The sequence below is a fragment of the Dryas octopetala genome, chromosome 8, assembly GCF_963921425.1.
Source record: "Dryas octopetala chromosome 8, drDryOcto1.1, whole genome shotgun sequence".
NCBI classification, from domain to species: domain Eukaryota; kingdom Viridiplantae; phylum Streptophyta; class Magnoliopsida; order Rosales; family Rosaceae; genus Dryas; species Dryas octopetala.
The window spans coordinates 9,145,978-9,169,307 of NC_141373.1; the positions used below are offsets into that span (position 1 = coordinate 9,145,978).

General features: G+C 36.3%; 3 protein-coding genes across 5 annotated transcripts; 1 reads left to right on the forward strand and 2 right to left on the reverse strand.

Moving 5' to 3' along the window:
* Positions 1-1,090: 1,090 nt before the first annotated feature.
* Positions 1,091-6,040, reverse strand: LOC147276951 (Protein kinase superfamily protein). The gene is made up of 7 exons (XM_086255301.1): positions 5,313-6,040; positions 3,429-3,533; positions 3,218-3,340; positions 2,825-2,995; positions 2,616-2,745; positions 2,324-2,533; positions 1,091-1,446 (listed from the first exon to the last, which is right to left on the reverse strand). The coding sequence occupies exons 1-7, from the start codon at positions 5,912-5,914 to the stop codon at positions 1,426-1,428; spliced, it is 1,362 nt and encodes a 453-aa protein (XP_086111427.1). The 5' UTR covers positions 5,915-6,040; the 3' UTR covers positions 1,091-1,425.
* A 7,773-nt stretch (positions 6,041-13,813) lies between these two features.
* LOC147276952 (BTB/POZ domain-containing protein At1g63850-like) lies at positions 13,814-16,725 on the forward strand. The gene is made up of 2 exons (XM_086255300.1): positions 13,814-15,087; positions 16,148-16,725. The coding sequence occupies exons 1-2, from the start codon at positions 13,831-13,833 to the stop codon at positions 16,427-16,429; spliced, it is 1,539 nt and encodes a 512-aa protein (XP_086111426.1). The 5' UTR covers positions 13,814-13,830; the 3' UTR covers positions 16,430-16,725.
* An 818-nt stretch (positions 16,726-17,543) lies between these two features.
* On the reverse strand, positions 17,544-21,356 carry LOC147276953 (uncharacterized protein At1g01500-like). Of its 3 annotated transcripts, XM_086255304.1 has the most exons (4): positions 20,863-21,356; positions 20,087-20,205; positions 19,179-19,993; positions 17,544-18,207 (listed from the first exon to the last, which is right to left on the reverse strand). In XM_086255304.1, the coding sequence occupies exons 3-4, from the start codon at positions 19,878-19,880 to the stop codon at positions 17,998-18,000; spliced, it is 912 nt and encodes a 303-aa protein (XP_086111430.1). In that variant the 5' UTR covers positions 19,881-19,993; positions 20,087-20,205; positions 20,863-21,356; the 3' UTR covers positions 17,544-17,997. The 3 variants fall into 3 exon arrangements, with proteins under 3 accessions (XP_086111430.1, XP_086111429.1, XP_086111428.1); XM_086255303.1 differs by lacking the exon at positions 20,087-20,205; XM_086255302.1 differs by lacking the exons at positions 20,087-20,205; positions 20,863-21,356 and adding an exon at positions 20,265-20,726.
* Between the last annotated feature and the right edge of the window lie 1,974 nt (positions 21,357-23,330).

A 23,330-nucleotide genomic window follows, 5' to 3' on the forward strand; every position in this document is an offset into this window, starting at 1 on the left:
ATTTGCACATAAGGGTAAATTGGATATTTAACATATAATGATGTGGAATGTTTAACTTAATAAAGAGTTAATTTCAAATGACATGAATTTCCATGTTATTAAAGGCACAATTTAAGGCACTCATTTTAAATCCCAAAATCATTACCCTAGATATATCTTTATGTGTTTGTTTTTAGTGATAAGAACAAATGAGTTCAAGGATTGTCGTAGGCTAGCAATGAAGAAAAGAGATGCAAAGATAAGAATAATGCCAGAACTATTAAATTTGTTTATTAAATGATGTCAAATATATACATGTCAGCGTATTATTAGAAATAAATGAGGTTTACAATCGGTTCAAATACAATTAAAATTGGTGCTTCTCTTTACTTTAGTAGTGGTGTTTTTTTTCCCCTTTCTATGGTGTGTACCTGGTTTAAACCAAGGAATTCAGCGATCTTCAATTGATTCATTTCCATTTCTAAATTCTAACTACAACCATTGTTTGTCAGTTTACACCTCACAGGGTCTGGAGATATCTTGGATGCCTTTTCAACTCAACGGATGAAGCACGCACTAACTAGATGACAAAAGAGGCTTCAGACCTCTTTCTATTCTACCACAAGCACTAGCTAGTGATTTATTTACAATAAATTAGTTCCAAAGCCAACAGATCTGATCCGATCTGATCTATTCTATTCAAGTTTAGGATTCCCTGCAAAGTCCATTACTTGGCTGGCACCACATCATGTATTAAAAATTGTTCTGATTTTATTTAAAAGTGACCACAAAGAGTTGGATATTCACAACAAAACAGAGAGAATTATAGCAATGTTTCTCAAACTTAAACTTTTTGAGTATCACTTTGTTCTATGAACTTATTTTTTGAATTATATAGTACGTCCACAAACTTTCACCTGTGTGTTTATTTCATCTATATTTTTTCGTTAATTTTGATCACGAATGGGAAGAAAGAAGAAGTGAGTTACCATTTTTACCTTTCAAAGAGACTCACATGCTTGACACGCGACTAAAATTGACAGAATATATGAACTTAAATGATACATGGGTGAAAGTTTGTGGACCAAAGTTATACTAAGAGTAAAGTTCGAAGACCATTGTTGTAATTTGCTCTATAAAAAATATAAGTATTTACAAGCTTATATCTATAACTATAAGTATGATGCTGAATATATCAACAGAATCTATCAGATAAAGAAAATATTTTACAAAAATAATATATGCACAATCAAGGCTTGTAATTTCTTCTCTATATACTAATGGAGAATCAGGACACATAGTAAAATGGCATCAGGAACTACCACTTATCAGCCAAAAAATAATCTTCTCCACCTCGATCTCTCTGTATCACTGCCCTCAGCATGCTTGGATGGATAATAAACATGATTGGATGCATGCGGCTGCATGGAAAGAGGGAGGATTTTTCTATCGAGCTGATCGGGTTTCCTGCAACTCATAAAACAGAAAACTGAGAAAAGCTGAAAGTGAAGAACATGCATGTCAATTGAAGAAATGAGTACTTTTTCATGTCTTGCTGTTGAGGAAAGAACGAACTGACAAGTAACTTGTTGAAAATATCACCCTAAGTACTACTAATCTGCAATATATGCATCAATAAAGTACTCTACATTTATTGAAAAATTTCTAGTGACACCACCAGTGTGTCTAATCCCACCAGTTAATTTTGCCATGTGGTAGCTCTCCCTAGACAGGTTGTGAGATCAAACTATGAGTCTATGGTAGATAGCAATTTGTGAAGGGTGAGGGCAACTCTCCAACCAGACCAAAAAAGATAAGTATAGAATCATATATGACAGTCTTTGTTGCTGATTGCATTATGGTATGTTAAAAATTTCCAAAATCCAAAGAAAGATGAGCATGGTATATTTAAAATTTGCAGTCAGACAACACCGATGCACGGAGGCATCTGATATACTAAATTCAGAATAACTCGAAAGGTTAGATGTTTCACAAACTACTCTATCCTCGAAGGATATGCACAGTTTATGGCTTTCGTAACATTATAACATGCCATACAAGTATCAGACTGAAATGTTCCTAACATTGCTATGGGGTTGATGCAGAGTTCTTGTTACAAATTTAGTAAAAGTAGTACTGTAATAATCAACAAGGGACTATCAGTTGCTCGCTATTAGGATGTGGCGTCTCATTTGCAACTACATGTCTTTGATAATAGTACTCTTCCTAGCATGATGCCCACAATTAAGCGTGCATTTAAGTTTGATTGAGAAATTGATATAACACCAAATGTGACAAACTTATATGAAATCATTGAAATATACATGATAATTAAATGACTTACTGATCGAAAAGGGAAGTCTTCTGCCTCGAGCATATGAACAATTTGCCCCATTTTTGGTCGCTTATTGACATCTAAATCTATACAACGGAGACAAACCAACAATGCCCGCTTCAAAGCTTTTGGAGGGGGCTGAACTTCTATCAGAGGATCTAATACCTCCTCCCCACGGCGACTTGAAATCATTCCTTTAAACCAGTCAACCAGGTTCATCTGATATACACCAACTGGAACAGTTATGACATTGATGCAGTGCGCGCTTTTAGGAAGCAGAAAAGGGAAACCTTGGTCTTACCTCTCCAGCTGGTCTGGTATAGTCAATTGGGCTTCTTCCTGAAATTATCTCCATGAGTAGAATTCCAAAACTATATACATCACTCCCTTCGTTAAGCATACCTGTGCTTGCATACTCTGGAGACACGTATCTACAAAAAAAGTTATAATAAAGAATCAATACTACATAGTAGAGATACCATATGGGTTAGTATTTGAGGAAGAACTAACCCAAATGTCCCCATTACACGTGTAGTCACATAGCTTGATTCCGGTCCTAAGAGCTTGGCCAGACCAAAATCTGATACTCTTGGGTTCCACTTCCTATCCAGAAGAATGTTACTGGATTTTATATCACGGTGCACCACTTTGGGTTCTAACCCTTCATGCAAATAGGCCAACCTGTTAAAGAAACAAGAACCATAAGTTGACCTCATCAGAATGACAAAATCAGTGCAACAGATTACAGATATCGTCATAGTACTGCTAAGTTATGTCTAGATAAGTTTATTGGGCAACTGAAAAGCATATTGAGACAACTAAACAAACCATAGTTAGCTTCTCTTTTAACAATCTAGGAAAGGTAAAAATAAAATGAACAAGGAGAAGGCAAAATTATCACACCCTTTTGCGGTCCCAATTGCTATCCTCATTCGAATATCCCAAGTCAGAGGGCTGACAGGCCCAACATCTCCATGCAACCATTGCTCCAAATTGCCATTGTCAATGTATTCATATACAAGCATCCTGGCAGGCAAGTATAAGTTTCCATGGACATGTCAGAGGAAAAAAGAGGTTCATCTCATTTCACGTAAAGATATGATAATGGTGTTACCTCTGGGCACCTTCTGCACAATAACCAATTAGACCCACCAAGTTCTTGTGCTTTACTTTCCCAATGGCTTCCACTTCGATCTTAAACTCCGTCTCTGCCTGACCCCTATACATAAGATGACAAGCAGAGCTTGAATTTTGAGTTAACAGAAATATTATCCAAAATATGAAGTTTAAATTAACAGACTTGCATTCATAGCAATGAAGTAGCGTACAGTTCTGAAAGTTTCAAAACCTACTGAAATTTTAAAAACAAGTTCCAGTCCCATTCATTAAAAGGGAAAAGAAAAAAAAAAAACAAAGCAATTTCAGTCCATATAATTTCACAGGAATGTCACAAACATCCAAAATCATAGAGACGAAGAAACTGAAGCATCCAACTCATGACTCTTATAAGCACTTAGACAAAGACTATAGGCTTTGTTTGGACAACGGGACAGGTCTGGACAGCACTCAGTAGTAAAAATATTAATATGAGACAGTTTTTCTGGTGGAGGAAGAAGATCGAGAGATAGCCAAATGTTAGGGAAAGTGTCCATAAGAGCTCAGGACAATTGTCCCCTCCAAACACATGGGTTACCTTAGGACAAAATTTCTTCACACATGACTTACTCTGGTCATCTCTACCTTGTTCTTCCTCCACCATAAAAGCTGTCTCCCAATGAAATTTTTACTCTTTTGTACTGTCTAGACCTGTCATGCCTTCCAAACAGAGCCATAGTTTTTAACGTGGTACAACACTCTACATTCTAATATGCCATCTCACGTGCGTGTGGAGCCATTTCAGCCAAACAAATAGACAACATATGTGGGTGAACTTGTTCTGATACTATGAAGGAAATTAGAACATCGGACCCAAATCCAATAATAATAGGTGAAGAGACCGAAAACCCGTATAAACACTTTAGACAAAATTATATTTTCAATGTGGAACAACACTCCACATTCTAACAGGAGATGCGTCACTGATTTTTTATTATTTTTGTTTGCTATTTAATTTTAAAATCGGCATATTTTGATGACGAAGTAATAGCATATACAACTGGTCAATGAAAAGTGAAATCAAGTTCCTGTGAAGAGCACCATAACATACAATGAAGCATGAAAGGAAGTGTAGAAAGCACATTCTTTAAAGCATATTACAAATATATAATTTTAAAATGAAAAAGAAGGAAGAATAGAAATGATAAAAGCGCAAAGTAACTATTTTCTTTTCCTCGTACAGCGGAACAAAGGCAGGCTCTTTTTCTTTTTAATCAAAAAAAGCTGGCCGGGAGTCTACGACAGTGATAATTATACAGTCTCAAAGTCTCATCTACACAAATAATTATATGCAAAATATACATATATATGATATATAATATTCTTTAATTTAACGTCTATATTATTGATGTGACATATTAATTGGATTAATTTTGTGCATCCAAAACCCACGAATATAGGAAAAAAGAAAAGACAAAAAACAGAGTCCATTACTGGAAAAATTATGGTATGTAACCCAGAATTATATACAGTCCCCAAAGCACACGAATTGATTTTCTCTTATTTATTTATTTTTTTGCTTACAACAAAATTTGAATGTAGCCATGTAGGTTCTACCTTCACCACCACACCTTGAAATGCTACTTGAGCTAGCTAATTGAATTTTACGGGTCCAAACCAGAAAAATATGTAACTAATTAAGCATTATCAACTACATAACTTTGATATAATACACAAAATAAACTAGAAATATGTGATTCTTTTGGTCAACTAATGATCTAATCCCCTGTCTGTTTTGACAGAAAATGTTTCCATGAAAAATTAGGCCGAGAAAACAACGTATAAGAATTAAGAAAAGAAAAAGAAAAATGGCCAAGATTTTAAATTCAGTAAATTCACGTACTTGTTGTTGAGAAGGTTCTTGACGGCGACAACAGAGCCGTCCTGAAAAACACCCCTGTAAACGACGCCGTATCCTCCTTCTCCAATCACGTTCTCCGGAGCGAATCCACGTGTCGCAATCTCCAGCTCCCTCAGGCCAAACCATCGGCCCCACCCGATGTTCTGCGACCCGGACGACACGTCACCATCCCCGCCGCTCCTCTGCCCTTTATTCCCTCCTCCTTCTTCGATATCAGTCTGAGTCTGAATCTCTTGAGCTTCCAACTTGAACTTATTATTGGCATTTCCGATTTTGCCCTCATCTTTCTTGGCATTTTCGGCGGGAGGATCCGGAGGAGGAGCTTTGATCTCTGCGATCTCTTTGGAGACGAGCGGAATGAGGCCGGAGCTGTGCTTCACGCGCCGCATCTTGCGCTTGCGCGAAATTCGATTGGTGCGGACGCAGAGGAAGATGAGGAGGAAGGTGGCGAAGACGCAGAGGAGGAGGATGGCGATGACGGCGTAGAGCTTGAGGCTGAAGAATGGGGTTTTGGAGGTGAGCTTGTGGGAAAGGGAGGTAGTGGTGGTGTTGGAAGTCTGAATCTCGTCGCCGGAGACCGCCATTGTTTCCGGCGAGCGAGATTATGAGTTTGGAAGTTTGAGAGAAAGAGAGAGGTTGGGAGTGAATGTTTGGTTGTTGTTGATGGTGAATATCTTGAAGTTAAAGTTCAGTCAGCCTGCCATGAGAGGATTTTGATTTTTGCAGGGAGAGAAAGAAAGTGCGGTTTCAACGGACACAAAAGCGAAAGGCAGAGTTGGAGCGCGAGAAAAAAAAAAAAGTGAGAGTTGTTAGATTTCCGGGTTTGGTTTGGAAGGTTATTACGGAACTGCCACTGTGGTCTGTAGTTAAATACTTAAATGTGGTTGAGTGTAAAGGCAAAAATCACAATGGCCGGTAGACTTTTGAGGTAAAATAGTTTTGAGAGCATTAAGCTCAATATTCAGTTTAATTTTATCAACTGTTTTGGCATTTAATGAATATAATTCATGTGTTGATATGAGAGAGGTTGTAGAGATATATTTTTTCATATAGTGAGCCAATTTATTAAAATAAATTTTACTTCAAAGTTCAATTTTATAATTTCTAAAATAAATTATTCATCCTCAATTTAAACTGAATCTATCATTGCAAGTCATTATTTTACTTTTAGTTCAATTTATTACAATAAAATAAAATGAATCTCATCACTGCAGATGCTATGAAGGGGAGAAAACTGGAATGGTTGTATGCCATTATTGTGTTTACTTTGGAATAATTCTATAAAAGTTTTTTAAAGTTCAACATCTTTAACTTTAAGCATTTGAGTTTATCTGATATTACATAGAAAGTATATGATATATGTAATTTATAGTTGATTGCATGTATTCTGTCTAGTTATCTATATTAAGAGAATATGTCATAAAAGTTTTATTGGATGCCAAGAAAAACATTTATTAAAGAGTAAAACTTACTCTACATACCTTTAGCCGAAAAAATGGAAAACACAAATAATGTAAACAACATTTTCTAACAAATGTAATATTTTGTTTGAGTTTAACTCATTTGTTTCTTAGTTGAGTTAGAACAAAGAAAGAAACAAACCAAATTCAAGTTGTATTGAGCCGGTTTGCCGTTTTATGTTGAAATCCTAATTGCTTAATATCTTTAATATTTTTTTAGAAGAAAAATAAAACAGTTTATATCTATATACAAGCTTCTTCTATTGATGTATATCTCAACATAAATATGTTAAGGTATACTCTATTAGGGCTCACATGAGTTATTTTGTGTCGATTCGAACCATTTATTTTTTATTCATTGATAGATCATCCTTGCAAAAAATTAGTCGAATTGGAAATCATTTGTCTATCTAACTTTGATTAAATCAATGGACGAACCAAATCTTTTCGATGAAATCGTTCATTTATTTTATCAAAGTCAGATAAGCAAATTATTTTTGATTTGACTAATTTTTATAAAGATGATCTATCAATGAAGATGATGGTACAATATATATAGTTAGCAAAACAATTCGTAGCTCACAATGCCACAAATTATCACTTGTAAACTTCACACATGCAGCCATAATTGCTTGAATGGATCAATATCCATAAAGATATTATAAACTAATATATAGCCACTGTCCCACATGCTATATATGTATATATATTTGTTTTAGTCTTGCAAGTTGCAAGTGACAACACGATTAAAGATCAACTACTTTGGATATATAGTATATATTATTTTTGAGGATGTTCATATACATATATATAATTGCATATTAATTATATAAAAAAAGAATTATATATTATTTACGAGAGGTAACATCTCTTTGTCATGTTCCCTATATAGGCTATATTAGTCTGAGCTTCAACCACCTTCTTATTTTTTGATGGGTCATCGCCATTGAACCCTTTTTCGTGTTACATAATCTATAGTCCATTATTCATTTGGACGAATTCGATCCATCGATGTCAATATATTAACATTTTGTCTTCACCAAGTACATCAGGTTGAACGTGGCTGTCTAATGTAACTCACTACCTAATTCATGTGCTTGTAGGCTTGTAGCCCTTGGACCCTTCCATAGTTCCATATGTGAGTGGTGAATTGGTAATTTGACAACAACTTGCATCCACAAAATGTGGATAAAGAGCACCGGCCAGTTGAATAGAGTTTATAAGATCTTATATTTACAACCTAAACTCTTTATATAAACGTCCTTTGTTAATAATTTAATATAGACGCAAGATTGAAGACATGCTTCAGATTAAAACGTTCGCACGCACGTACATTGTAATATTGACCCTTCAAATTTTTTGTATAGTTAATAGGAAAATGAAAAGGCACAAAAAAAAAAATACAAATATTCCAAAGACATTTAATAAGTAATTTATAATCACCTTTTAACTTGAAGTCGAGTGCACTACATTATCCACTATTAAAATCTGTGTTTGGTCAACCAAAGATCCTTATTCGGATCCTTTGGAGTATGGACTACAATGCACAATATTTAGACGTGATGATTTCATGCATATTTCAATTACAATTGCCTTAGAATAAAAGTCAATGGCAATTTGTTATTTTCTTATACTTTTTCTTCCTGAACATAATTTAATACTTTAAAAATTCATTGGACCTTAACCAATAAAATTATAAAAGTATCTATGGACCTAGCTAGATTTAGAAAATTGTACATACTTATTAATTGTTGATTATTTGTAGCTACTTAATTGACCCTTAAATTGTGCGATATACGTGATCGATATCTGCATGGGTTTGTTGTGTAAATGTTGTGACAAATAGAGGTGATTTTGGTTGTGGGTGTGTATGGACTGATCTGGAGGGAGCGTACGCGAGTGGGGGACCTTCCTTTAGATGTTAAGCATTAATTTTTATTTGGAAATTTCGTGAGTCATGAACAACTTGGATGTCGTAATATTGTTGCATTGAAAGTTGAAACCTCTTCTTAAAGGAGGTCATAAGGAAAATGCTTTTAATGGGTCATAAATATAATGCACCCATGTTGTGTACTCTTCAAAGTTCAATGCCACAATTTAATACAAATTTGTGGCAAAAATGATAGGGGGACTGTGAGAAAGCTTTGCAAAAAGGGTTTTGAAGGAGGGTGAGTTTCAAAATTAATTGTAGCAAAAAGGAAAATAATCACAAACTAGCTTGGATTATAAATCAAAATATTGAGAATGAGAAGTCCTAAAGAGGTTCACTTGGATTGCATATTATATACCATGTCGATTGTTTACCTAAGACTTGATGCTTTCTTTGTACGACATCCATTATTATTATATAAACGTAGCAAAATTTAGGGACAATAATTTTCCTAATATAATTGAGTAACTTAAAATAGTTGAGGTTATAATTCGACCTCAATATGGAGAAATTTTTCTTTGTGATTAGTGTAATCTTTCTCATAAATATTAACTATATATGTTGTATAAGACCTTAGGGCTAAATCTAGTTAGGTGGTAAATAAGGTGGTGAAAAAAAGGTTAAGATTAGGATATGCCATAAGTTTTGATCTCATTTAGGGCCCGTTTGGTTCGCGGGATAGATTGCATGGGAATGCTATACTCTTTCTCAATTCAGGGGGATAAAAATGAAAAATTTCATTACAGTGTTTGGAAATATTAGGAATGATAACTAAGAAATAGCTTTTTATTTACATTCCAATGTTTGGTTCATGCAAAAATAGGAATCAAATTTATACAGTTTTCCAATAATGCCCTTATTTGTCATATATATATATATAATTATAATGAGGGCAAGCTAGTCATAAAAATTGGCAATAAATGTTTTCCCATGAAGGGGGGATTGCATACCCAAGGGGGATGAAGGGTATCAGATGCCCCTCTACACATTGGTATATGATACCCATGTGGGTAGTAACAGATACCCACTGATGCCCATACCCAAGCTCTTTTACGGTGAACCAAACGGGTCCTTAATGTTACAAAATGAAAATGTACATCCTATTTAACTTTTACCTTAAGTTATTACATCGTGTATAGTCAATTAGGTTAATATATAAAGTATTTATCAACTAAGGGTGTGTTTGGTATCCTATTCTAAAACAGTTATAAAAGTAGGCCTATATATATGAGTGATAGCGATATATGAATGATACACATTAATTTTGTTACTTGGTAAAGCTTATGTAATCCGAGTATGACAAGAAGACAGGACAAATGGATAACTTAGCTGTGAAAGCTTTGTACAATGGCTATGTTGGTTTGGATGTTTGCAGAAAATAAGCATCAAAAAATTCAAAACGCATTGAAAAAGTTACCCAATGTTCAGTTGTTCACTGGAACGGCGTGCCCCTGAAGCTTCCATGAAACAGACCTGATTGGATTTTTGAAACTTTTAATGCTCACCTGTTCATTAGATTGGACTGTTTGAGATTACAGATTGGAGCCCTCGGACACCATAGATTTTGGGGCTACCATGCCGTGTTTCCTTGGTTTCTTTGCTTCAGTTAATATGGTGAGAAACATTGTAAGCCCATCTACTGACATGGGGTCATGTGCTTGTTCATAGAAATTTATCCCAATGGGAGCTTAAATCCAATATTCCAATTAAAATTTGATGGGTACATCCAGCATCCAAAATTTTAAAACTTCTTACTTTTAGTGCACTGTTGAATAATTTGAAGTAGAAAAAGAAAAAAATTGGCTATTATCTAAAAGAAAGATTGGCCGGCTAAAAGAGAATAACTTCCATGTAACATCACAAACATAAGAAGAATAAACCAGAGAGGGATGAGACATTGAGATGTGAAATCCTCACTCATCTTATATTTGTGATACCACGTCACTATCTCTATTATAGAAAAGTTCTTTTCAATTCCCCTATCATAGTTGGGAGCATCATGTCATCATCCCTAGCCAATTTTAATTTTAATTTTCTAAACTTTTTCAATTTTTTATGAGTGCATCTTAGGTGAAGTAAAACTTGTGTGTGATTGCTTCTAGCACATTACAATGTGTAACGTCAAGTGTATGTAAATTTGACAATATTTTCTAACTAAATTGTTCAATCACATTGCATTTTCACATAGATGGTATAACACCACACAAGCTTTTCTTATAAATATAAGAATTTTATATTTTTCTTATTTGAGTGTTGAATTAATTTATTAATCAAATGTTTAAGTAGGTGTATTTAGGAACTCCTATTCTAAATCCAAGGTCTCTGGTCCACGACCTAGAATTTAGTTACTTATTCATTGTTGTTTACATTTTCTTTATGTGGACTCAGAGAGATAGGGGCTTTAATAGTTTCATAATCAAATATAACTCATCATTTCATCATTTAATTGGTTCTTTTGATGGCCAGGGACAATACTACCTTTGCCTGTTTCAAAATGATTCGAGATTAGAACCACGTAATCAAAGTCTAACAGTATATAAAAGTTTCATATCCCCCAATTCAAATCATGCCATTGTTCTTGGATTAATTTTCAAACGAAAAGGTTCTTAATTATATATATGCCAATGAAAGAAGATATCCTTTTAAAACTACACGTTGCATTTCAAATGCAATGATTTTCCTCACGCTTTAATCAATGATTTTATCAAACTTTGCTCGATGGGCCTTGAAGCTACTAAATTCACTTGGGCTTGCATGGATACTTGATAGATAACAGTTAATATTTTTCATCGTTGCCAAGGTAAACTACACTTTGTAAGAATATAAAGTATGCAGATCGATCCATACATATAATACAGAATTTATTTAAATTCATAGTGTTCTTGATCCATACATAATAAGAAACAGTGGACCACGTGCTTTGCTGAACATAAATCTAATTCAAGTGCTTATTACTTTAATTTTTCCTATAAACTAGCTAGCTGCGAATTCCTCCACCATGGGGTAGCTGATCAAGGACATGCTGTGGTAGTCTAGGAACTGGTGTCGGCCACCATGGGAGCACAAATTTGAAGAAGCAACCATTAATATTAAGATTACTCTCTTTTGCAGCTAGCTTTGACCACTCTCTTGTACCAACGTCGCACATGAAAACATCTCCCTCAATATTTAGATACAAGATATCCACATTATTCGGGTCAAAAGCTATCAACTCAACATTCCTTTTATAACCACCCAAAAACATATTTTGGTCCAGAGAATTCAATCCGATCCCAACTCATAAATAACAAAAACAACCTGGAAAATAGAGAGAAGGTGAAGTAAAACTTGTGTGTGATTGCTTTTAGCACGTTTCAGTGTGTGACATGTACGTAAATTTGATGATATTTTCTAACTAAATTGTTCAATCACATTACATTTTCAACAGGATTCCATGTTGCACCATTGTCAACTCTTTTCTTGATCCGGAGTTTTTTGACAAAAGATCTAATCCTTTAATATCATGATATGATTGGGTCGACCAGACCAAATCATGAGTGAATAGAAAATTGAAAAAGGTATATAGTTGTTCTAGCCGAAATACTTAAAACTACACCACACAAGTTTTTCTTATAAATATAAGAATTTTATATTTTTCTTATTTGACTGTTGAATTTATTTATTAAATGTAAGTACGTGAATTTCGGAACTCCTATCCTAAATCCAAGGTCTTTGGTCCACAATTTAGGATTTAGTTACTTATTCAATATTGTTTAGTGTTTATATTTTCTTTATGTGGACCCATAAGGGCTTTAATAGTTTCACCATCAAATATAACTTATCATTTCATCACTTGGTTCTTTTGATGGCAGTGGACAATACAACCATTGCCTGCTTCAAAATGATTCGAGATTAGAACCACATAATTAAAGTCTAACACTAGATAAAAGTTTTATATCCTCCAAATCATGCCATTGTTCTTGCATTATTTTCAATAGATAAAGTTCTTAATTATATGCTAATTAAAGAAGATATTTCATTTTAAAACTACAGGTATGATTTTCCTCAAGCTTAACCAATGATTTTATCAAACTTTGCTTGATGGGCCTTGAAGCTACTAAATTCACTTGGGCTTGCATGGATAGAATGAATAGACCCACTGCAAGTCCAATACTACAAAAGCATGCTAGGAGTCCAACTTTTCTCTCATCTTTTCAAAAAAAAAAATAAAATAAATGTCACGGATGTATACACTAATATGTCTATCTCTTTTATCACGTGATAGGTTATGTAATTAGAGAGATAGAGACAATTGATACATATGCCGTTATATGAAAGTTTTACTCCATCTTTTCAGATTTTCCTGATATTATTTTGGCCAAATAACACTTTATTCCTTCTAATTTGTTAGAATTTCCAATTTCATCCTGTAATTTAAAAAGGTACAATCAAACCCCTGTACTAGTTTACATTAGGTTGCAACTTGCAATCAAGTGTAAATCTTTGTTTTGGGCTTTTTCTTTTTAGAATTACCCTTGTTCACTCCATCTTTGCATTTCACTGGGCCAAAGAAGAAAAAGAAGCGCGAGTAGCGTGTAGCAGTTAGAAAATCGCACCATTTAAATTGAGCATGTCCAGCACGTGGTCCCCTATAATTTTAGGCTTATCCAATATCTCCAACCTTATCCACTTTGTGAAACTATATTAAGCAAATTTTGACAATCGACAGTGATAGCCTTGCCGTAGTTATTACTTATCACATAATCTGATAATCCCCAGTTCCCCATTTAATTGACAAATAATTAAATAAGTAAAAATCCTCGGTATATATGTATTTTCTAAACTTTCATCTCAGTTTTTTCAGAAGGTGAGCCTTTGTTTTTTTATAAAGAAAAAGAAATAGTGAAGGTATAGAGTGACTGAGTGAGTATGTCTAAAAATGGGTAAACTAGATAAACCAAAATTATTTAAATTAAAACTTAGCTATTTGGAAAGTAAATAAGAAAAAGAAAAGAAAAAGGAAAACGAAACATCACCTACGTGTCCACGTGTCCACCGTGCATCACTTATTAAGAAAAAAAGCACCAAAAAAAAAAATATTCGAAACTGTTACTTTATTCTTCCCACCAAAATGAAAAATGTCGACGCCAATTCCGACTCCTCGAATCCTCCAGATCCCCACAACTCACTCCTCCAAACCGAAATGTTAACCGGAGGCTCCAAGAAGCGGCAGCGCGCCGCCAACTCCACCACCACCACCAACGCCAGCCGCCCCTGCGCCGCCGTCATCATCGACTCCTCCCACTCCGACCTTAAAAGGCCCGCAACCCAACATCCCCCCTCCAACCCGACCCGCAACCGAAACCCGAATCCGAATCTTTCATTCAACGACCCGGCCTCCGCCGACGTCATCCTCCGCCTCTTCATCGAAAACCTCTACCCCTTAGACCCCATCTCCTCCGCCTCCGCTGACTCCTCCTCCGAAACCGACGTCGTTTTGCACCTCCACTCCCCCGCCCTCCGCCGATCCAAATACTTCGCCGCCCTATTATCCGACCGATGGCAGCAACACCAAAACGACGTCGCTTCAACCGCCACCGACCCGATTCGCATCAATTTAGGGGTCCCACCCACACCTGGAGCCATCGAAACCCGAATCGCCGTCCTCCAGCTCCTCTACACCGACGACCTCGCCTCCGCCATCACCACCGTGTCGGCGGCTCTGGACCTGCTCCCGGTGGCCTTGGAGCTTCTCTTCGATGACTGCGTCCGGTTCTCCGTCCGGTTCCTCGAGGCCGTGCCGTGGACCGAGGACGAAGAGCTCCGTGTCCTAACCCTAATCCCCCACCTCACCGACGACGAGTCCAGGGACCTCCTCGATAGGGTTTCCGGAAACGCTGGTTCCAGCGAGGACATGCTGTACGGACTGATCGGCGCCGTGATCCACAACCCGAACATGGCGTTCGTGAAGGCCTTCGTGGCGAAGCTGCTGAGGGAGTTCTCGTCTAAGGACTCGGCCGAGCGCGTGCTGGAGCGTGCGTTCCAGAGCACCTTCAAGGTCGTGAAGGAGTCTATGGAGGACTACACGAGCCCCAGGGTTAGGGGCGACCACAACGAGACGGAGGCGATTCAGAGGTTGAACCTCCACACCGCCATGACCAATGGGAGGAATTTGCTGTGGCTGGTGGAGAGGATGATTGAGCTCCGGGTGGCTGATGCTGCTGTTAAGGAGTGGAGCGAGCAGCCCTCCTTTACCGCCGATTTGCAGCGGGCTTTTCGCGACGATGCATGGAGGAACATCCTCCCCGGATTGCCTAGTGTCTTGCTTCGCTGCACTTCCAAGCTTGCGCATGCCGTGGCTGGCGGTACCATTTTGGTTGCTACCCAGGTATTGAATAGACTAGCGGAATTTCATGCACATTTTATTACTGCTCTTCGTTGGTTTGCCATTTGCTAGGTTGATAATGGGTATTTGTTGTAATATAGAGAATTAGAGATGATTTTGTTCTACATTTCTACATTGATTAGTTTACATGGTGGCTTGCTCAATTATAGGATTGGGAGCCACAATTTTGATGTGTTTTGGTTAGATAGGAATCTTTTTTTTTCTTCCTTTTCACTTCAGTGCTCAAATTGATGGTATAGTTGAACTTTTCATGTTGGTTTTCGTTTGATCTATGCTGATGTTGGTTTTCTTTTGATCTATGCTGATGTTGGTTTTCTTTTAATACATTTGAAAAATGGACTATCTTGTAAAAATGTTACATACATTTATTTATGTGGAATATTTTTTGGGCCGTGTAGATTTTTGCTGAACACCTGAACTGTAAATCTTTTGTTGTTGATAGAACCAGCAGTCACTAAACGGTTTCCTTTGACAGTATGTTTTGATTGAGAAAAATAGAAAGAAGAGAGAAATTTAAAGTTTTTCTTGGTTGGATAGTTATATGTGGAGAGAAGAGAAGATACTTTTGATTTTTGAAGCCTTATTTTTGGTTCCTCCAAAAGTGGATTTGGAGAGAAAATGAGATACAAGTGTCGTTTGATTTTGAATATTTCAAAATGACCTCATTTATAGATTTTCTCCATTTCTTTCCTATCCATCCACACAAGAATAAGATTGATTAGAAGGTTCTCTTTTCTTCTCTTCTCTTCTCACATATTTATTCATTTGTGGCAAATGTAGAGTAAGTGGCTTTTTACTGAAGTGTGTATGCGTGATCTCCAAAATGCTTTACACAAATTTGTTCCAAATTTATGAACATCCTAATACTTAATATAGTGCTACTTAATTAGCAACCCAATTTCACCAGTGTCCTCTCATCCTTGTTTCTTAGGTGCTCAGATGTTATATGAAGGTTTAATGTGTTTTTCAATGTAAGTTCCGAAAATCGGGGGGTCCAGGCAGATCAAGTAATCTAAGGCTGATTTTCGAATTGATTTTTCAGGTTCGAAAGAAGCTTGTAAAAGATTGGCTTCCAGTTCTGATTGTATGCAAAGACAATAATACTTCACCTCTGACACCGAATAACAAACCACTGTACTTGGACCTGGAAGAGACATTCCTCAAAATCATCTCTACGCTGCCAATGTCAGATGCACAGGAGTTGTTGCAGCAGTGCCTCAGTTTCTCAACCCGAAATGTGGAGGACTGCCCTCACTTGGTCAGGGCATTCAACACTTGGTTCCGCCGTGCCACTCATCCTCCTCAAGCACACAATCTTTGTTAAAATCTAGTGGTCATTTGTTAATAGATGAACTAGTGCTGCTTTGTACCTATCCCTACGGATGTTTAGGCTCTCTGACATTGTGCATATTACACTGTTGTCCTAGAGAGCCAATACTTTGCACTAGGTATATAAACCTGAAACTTTTCTGCCTCTGTAACAGGAAGAAGGTTAGCTGCTTTTGATGCTATTCCTGATAGCTTTCTTCACCTTCCTGACCAACTTTTGATTTCAAATTTTAGTCTGCTTAATTAATGTATAGTGGTGAGAATCGAATGGATAAGTGGATCCTTGAAACATATATGATCTTTTAGGTGAATGTTCCTTTTGGTCTGTTCTCTTACAATAAATTTTGGTATCTTTTGTTGTCATATAATCAAATAAGAGTCTACCTAGTCAACTGTCCAAGTTAACAATCTGACACCTAGTTAACTGTTTTCGAGTTGTACTAGTTGGTTCATTAACAAATCTGGCGGGTCCAAGCTTGCCATCTCTGATGTGAATATGAATTGCAGAACTTTACACCTTAACGTTGAAGGAAGCCTAAATGCTTTTGATGCTGTTCTATCTGCTTAGTATAGATGTTTGTGTATTTGGTCTTGCGATCAATAAGGTTTATCGAAACGGATAAACCTCTTATCCAAAATTGAGGCTTCCTCTGTCTCATCATCATGTCATTTGGGTGAGAATTGCAGAGAACTTATGAAGAAGATGACAATATTGCAGTCTCTGAAATATTTACGTGACATGAAATCTTAAAAGCTGGGCACCACATTACAACAGCTTTGCCCATTTTTCTTTCTTCGTTTGTTTGTGGTGAATTTTTCGAGTGAAATAAATTCCAAGTGGTCTTTGTTACGCGTATCTTATTCCATAAGAACATGCATGCTCGTTCAGCTTAAGTGCAATTGAACAACACTGATAAGTACCAAGATGCGTTTACCGTTTTGTGCAATGCAAATGAACTGCAATCTTATTCTGGGAGTTCATAAGTTGTACATAACTATGCAGGAGAATAATTCAACAGCTTTAAGCCTGGCTTTTACTAAAATGCTTCTAAATCAGAACCCCCAATCACTTTGGATGAGTTTATTGTTCCTGTTCTCCAGCACAAACATGAATTGAATATCATTTCCAAATAGATGGCTTCCGCTTCAAGAAACGCCCCTCATGTTACTGTAGGTCATTTTTCTTCTCCCACTAGCAATTTGATATTGGCTCTGGAAGGAGGCAGATTTAAAACTCTAAATGAGAATACCAAGAGACTAGTGAGTCATGACCAATATAGCACATAAGCAAAACCACACACATGTATGACACACAAATTAAGTCATAGCCCATGCCAAAATTCACTGCTATCAACATCCCTAAGAAAACAAAACTACAAGGCTGACAGATGATTAACTAGCTGCACAAGGTTCCCAACTCACTAGTGACATCATTCTCTAAGAAATCAAGTGTAGGAGGTTGTAAACATGAGCTTTGATCCAGAGTGGGATGTCAGATCTGCCATTGGACTGTGACTGAGTTCAACAGTGTTAGGCTAAAATGGCAATCAGTGGAAATGTGAATTACAGAAGCCGCCTTCTAAAGTTCCGGGTGGTGCCTTGGTAGGTTCGTACAAGCAATCCCACTCCAATGCCAATTCCAACACAAACACTCAAGCCAATGCCAACACCCACTCTCACACCAGCATTGAACCATGAAAGCTCTCCATCTTCACCTTCAAAGTACAGGTTGTTATCTCTGTTTTCTGGTTTGTGGTCTGAATATTCTGGCACCTGTAAAGTATGTGCAAGTTGAGAAAGATTAAAATGAAATGCAGAATGCCCAACCAAAAAAATGCAGAATGCTTGGTCAAATTGAGTGTGAGTGGACTTGGATGGTTTCCCAAAAGAACACGAAAATCATGATGCAAATATTATCAGTATTGGCAGCTAAAACCAAATGTGAGCAAATTAATGCAATCCTACATGCAAATATTATATCAATTTTTATGTCTTGACAAAATACCTCCATATCTCTCATGCATAAAACTAGTTCATGTCAAATAATCAAATAGCCATAAAGTATTCAGCAATTGAGGTGAAGGCAAAGTCCTTTCTGTAAGTGTTAAAATGCAAGTATCTCCTTTACACTGAACAGGATAGAATAAACTTTACTATTTTTTTTATGGAAACTAAGACTATGCTGCAGAGAAGGGTTTTCGAATTCTAATGAAGCTTTAGCACTATAGGTATGCATAATGAGTAATATGGCCTCAAAATACGAGTAAACAAGAGATAGTTTCCTAGTACTTTTATCTCTTTAAGACAGTAGCTTGCTGCTTCTTTTATTAGATTATTATTTGATGAGCAAATTTTGGGTTTGGGAGGATACACTGAAAGGAAAATATCACACATGAATATCATATAACTACTCCATATGCAACTCAAGGTATTATATAAGATGATAAAACTAAGTATTATTCTGTTGCTCTGTAGACTACAGCTTCACAATATGAGCCTGTACTATTAGAAGATTGTATTTGCTTGTCAGGGCATCCATTATGCAACACTTATTCATCTGTTTGTTGGTGCTGATGCAACAAGAAATTTTTAACAAGCAGTTGAAGTGTATGAGCAGTAACCAACCATGGTATCAAACATGGCCATGGCTAATGAAACGTTAATATGAGGGTGAGCATGACATCTAAAACTTGAAAGTTCATTATAAATAAAATCTAAACAAATACTAAATTGAAAGTAGGTACCAGAAAAGCATGCCTAGAAGGATTATTTTTCTGGTCTTCGGTTGCCTCATACTCTGGTATGGAATCCAGCAACCCTTTCCTCATATGCTTCTTCGAAAGACAAATCGTCTTTGTTAAAATTATTGGAGTGCCCAAGAAGGACCCTGCGATGTATACCTCAATTGAAGGTGAAGCAGACTCTGCACCCATAAATTGCTTTCCTTTACAGAAGCCAGTGCTTGCAATTATATCTGATTCACAATTCATTCTCCATCTCTGGCCATGATGATCTGTTTCCGAAATGAAACCATTACTATTACACAGTTCTAAATCCCCAGATAGCACGACAACATTCTTGTCAAAAACCTCAAACTTTACACTGCCAGTCATCCTTATACTATCAGTGCTCACAAAAGTAGCTTCTTCAGACTTCTTATCTAACCGATCCCTTCGAAGAAGGGTTGTTGCCTCATCAGAATAGATGCTAGTTCTAACACCATTGACTTCAAGAAGGGTATTGGGATCCAATGGAATATGATTTAGTGTGAGGAACTCTGGAGCAGAATCATCTATCTCACATTTGCTAATTCTAACATAAAAAACTCTTACATCAAGCCAGGGTAATGACACCTTAGTGCAGGGTTGGTATGTGGATTGTCTTCCAACCATGTGGCCATTATCAGTTGGCCCGTGGCCGTTGGATGTCACATAAGAATTATCCATGACCCCCAAATCCCAATGATTCAACTTTCCTCCTTAATGAAATCCTTCCTCCTTAATTGAGATGATGAATGGGGATAGTCCATACAAATGGAACTCCTATGAGTACAGAAAGCCTACATCCATAACAATGAAATCAAATTAAAGCAATCTACGCAACAAAGCTTGGTCATGGAAAACAAAAGATGCAAGAAACATCAGAAACCTGCCTGACTAGTAAGCAGTCCAACTACCATGTGAACAAAGGAATTTATTCAAAATGAAAGGACTTTCTGTTTGCAACAGAAGATAAGAACAAAACCAGCTAAGACAAAGGAGAACCCAGTTCCTACAGACAAAACCATTATCAGAGGAGATAAAAATGGTAAGAGAGGAGGCTAAACTTACCACCATATATGCAAGTTTTTCTGTAACAACTCAGCTGAGGAACAAAAAGCTATTAATTGCAGAACAACAAGAACGGCAGGACAAAGACACACCAAACCGAAGCAAAAACAAAAAGATAAAATAAGGGATAAGGTGGGAAAATATTGGAGAAAATCCAAAAAAATCAGAAGTCTTGGAAGTTGAAACCCCAAAGATTGATAGCTAAAGCCCAACAAAAATGGTATTTGACTCTCTAGTCAGGGCTGGTTTAAAATCACATCAGGCTCAAAACAATACACCAAAGCTATGACATAGTAGCAGCAGAAGCAATAAAGCTAAAGGCTACAGGATATGTTCATTTCTAGTCCAAATTGTTGATGAAGTATTTACAAATATACAATTCAATATAAGTATTAAACCCAACTAATGACCCTGAAAGCTATCTTATTAATGATCATAACAGACTGACAAAGACATTAAACTTCACAGACCCCAACAAAATGACAGGCTATAAACGACATACTTTCCCACGCCATATAAACAGACAAACTGTGTGCGTGTTGTGTGCATGGGCGTGTGTGTAATCACAAACACTAATTTAATACCCAGAAAAACTTACCACAAATATCTCAGAGCCCCTACAGTCCATATGCTAATTGTAAGGACTCCAATACAACAAAATGAAGCTTTTGTTACACCCCACAGGAAATTGGTGGCCACGCAAAGCAAATCACAATTTTATCGAATCAGAAAACAGAGAGGTACCCAACTCCTGGCTAAGACTGAGAGAACTGGGATATGCTTGATTTGCATTAATATCGGGAAATAAGACCAACCCAAGTCCTCAAATTTCACAAAGAACAATGGGTTAATCTTAATTTGGTTTTAGATGCTTATTGAGATCGAGAGGCTATGGATATTATTTGTTTTGTTTATTCGAAGTGGGGTCGCTCTTATTCCTCAGATCTTATCCTACAAGGTGCTGAGAGAGGGCATGGAGTGCTCATTTGACAAGGCCAACGTAATATGAAAGGGACGTCCTTAACTTTATCGGATGTGAATCTACGAGATACTGTAACTCTCCATAGTCCATAACCATAAGAAGCAATCCGTGGGAAATTCCTAAGCCCGTTTCGTCATGATATAAACATATATCTCATCGAAATGCTATTTCACTCTGTGTTTGTGCAGGACCGAGCGCTCGGTCCCTTGGGTGAGTGCTCATCGACTCCGGTTTATTAAATTTTTTTTTTCTAGACGTTATTTAGTGTTACGATCAATCGATCATACACAATAATTTTTATATTTTATAAATAAATTTGGTGTACTGAGAGCATCCCTAAGAGCATGTGCATTGGTTTTAACTATAGCTAAAAGCAATATTTAACTATAGCTTTTAGTTAAAACCACAAATTTATATATTGATAAATAATATAACTTAAACCCATTTATTTAATTTTTATAACTTTTAGCTTTAGCTTTCATGGGATTCAGTTGCAGGACATCTTTCAATCAGTGTGCGCCACATCTTCAGTTTCTCTTTTCTGCTAATAACATATGTGCATATGGGGTCTAACCTTTTATTGACTTTTGAGCTTGCAATAGCTACATTTTTACATTTTTAGCTAAACTTAGCTAAAAATTTAACTATTGCAATTTTAGTTTAGTTAAATGCTAACCAATGTAGAGGATTTTTGTGAATTTTAGCTAAATTTTAGCTTTAGCTAGTTCTTATAGCTAACCAATGCATATGTTCTGAGAGAAGGAAAATTATCTCTTCAAACTCTACTTTGCTGACCTATGTGATAATTTTGAAGAGTCATAATTGTTACTTTCAAATTTTTCACTTCAACAAAGTCTTAATTCAAACTTCATTAATTTATTATTATTGTTTTTAATTTAAAGTAATTTTTATTTATTATTGTTTTAGTATAGTCCCAATGTATTGTAGCTTTTGGTATTTCAATAACAAAAAATTATTTGAAGAGTGCAGAATAGCCGAGTGAGATTGAGATTGAAGTCCTCAATTTGACAAGTGTGTTTGATGAGTCTCTTGAAGCAAGTATTTCTGATGTGACTCACCAAATCAAGCAGCCACAAGCTTTTGAAGAGCATGTTTGAGATGCTCTAATAGACATAGCATTTTCCTAACTAATTGGTAGCATGAGTTTGGATCAGTCTCATGGTCCGACTTATGGTCGCAATCCATGAGCCGAACCTCACCTTTAGACGACATGCAACATTGTAGCATGTATTCCTGTATGATGTTTTTGCAGAATGTGTGTATGATACAATTCTTCTCTATTGACTATTTTTTTTTTTTTATTAAAGAAGAGAATGAAAAAATTCGAATTCCACTAAAGTTATGGGTACGGGGTAAAAATTTAAATGCCCTAACACTAAGTTAGAAACTCCACCCCCTACTCACTATTATAAATGCTCTCTCTTATTAGTTTCAAATTTTCGGTCAATTGTCAATACTCATACTACTTTTACTCTATGTGCAGATGATCATTTAATAGGAGATCAATTTCAAGCAATTGAAAGTTGACTCTCTTACCCAAAAAAAAAAAGGAGAAAGAAATTCCACTGTAAATTTCAAGAAACCATTTTTTATATTGTTTTTGTTTGAAGATAGTGATCTTCTATACCCATAGAACATTTGAGTCAAAATCCCACAATGCGAAGAAGGTGATAAACATGAATATTGGTAGTAACCGTAGTATAGATGAACATCATCTTAATCCATTAGGATGTATTCGCATTGTAATGATGAAAAGGGTTTTCAGATAATATATTCCTTCTGTTTTTTGGCTATAGATTTTGGTAATTCCCTTGAACTTTGACAAACATATGCTAGCAAGTACTACAAAATCTGAATTGCATGCATTGGGCATGGATGCATGCTTTTCTGCAACAAGAAAATTTTCTTTTTCTTTTCTTGCTCAGCAAATAGCACAAACCTTGAGACTCATCTCAGGTTCCGCTCTGTTCAGGCTTTTCACCTCTTCAATCACAACTCACAAGGCAAGTTGTTCTAAACATAAATTTAAACTATGCCCGTAAATATTTTATTACCTTTTATTA

Bases quoted from the DNA above. Each gene is read 5' to 3' on its own strand.
- LOC147276953 (XM_086255303.1), bottom strand. From the start codon at position 19,880: ATGGATAATTCTTATGTGACATCCAACGGCCACGGGCCAACTGATAAT. The intron at 18,208-19,178 runs GTACCTACTTTC...CATACTTTACAG, and splicing joins CTTCTAGGCATGCTTTTCTG to GTGCCAGAATATTCAGACCA.
- LOC147276951 (XM_086255301.1), bottom strand. From the start codon at position 5,914: ATGGCGGTCTCCGGCGACGAGATTCAGACTTCCAACACCACCACTACC. The intron at 3,534-5,312 runs GTACGTGAATTT...TCTTATGTATAG, and splicing joins AAGAACCTTCTCAACAACAA to GGGTCAGGCAGAGACGGAGT. The intron at 2,534-2,615 runs GTAAGACCAAGG...GGTGTATATCAG, and splicing joins ATACCAGACCAGCTGGAGAG to ATGAACCTGGTTGACTGGTT.
- LOC147276952 (XM_086255300.1), top strand. From the start codon at position 13,831: ATGAAAAATGTCGACGCCAATTCCGACTCCTCGAATCCTCCAGATCCC. The intron at 15,088-16,147 runs GTATTGAATAGA...TTGATTTTTCAG, and splicing joins CCATTTTGGTTGCTACCCAG to GTTCGAAAGAAGCTTGTAAA.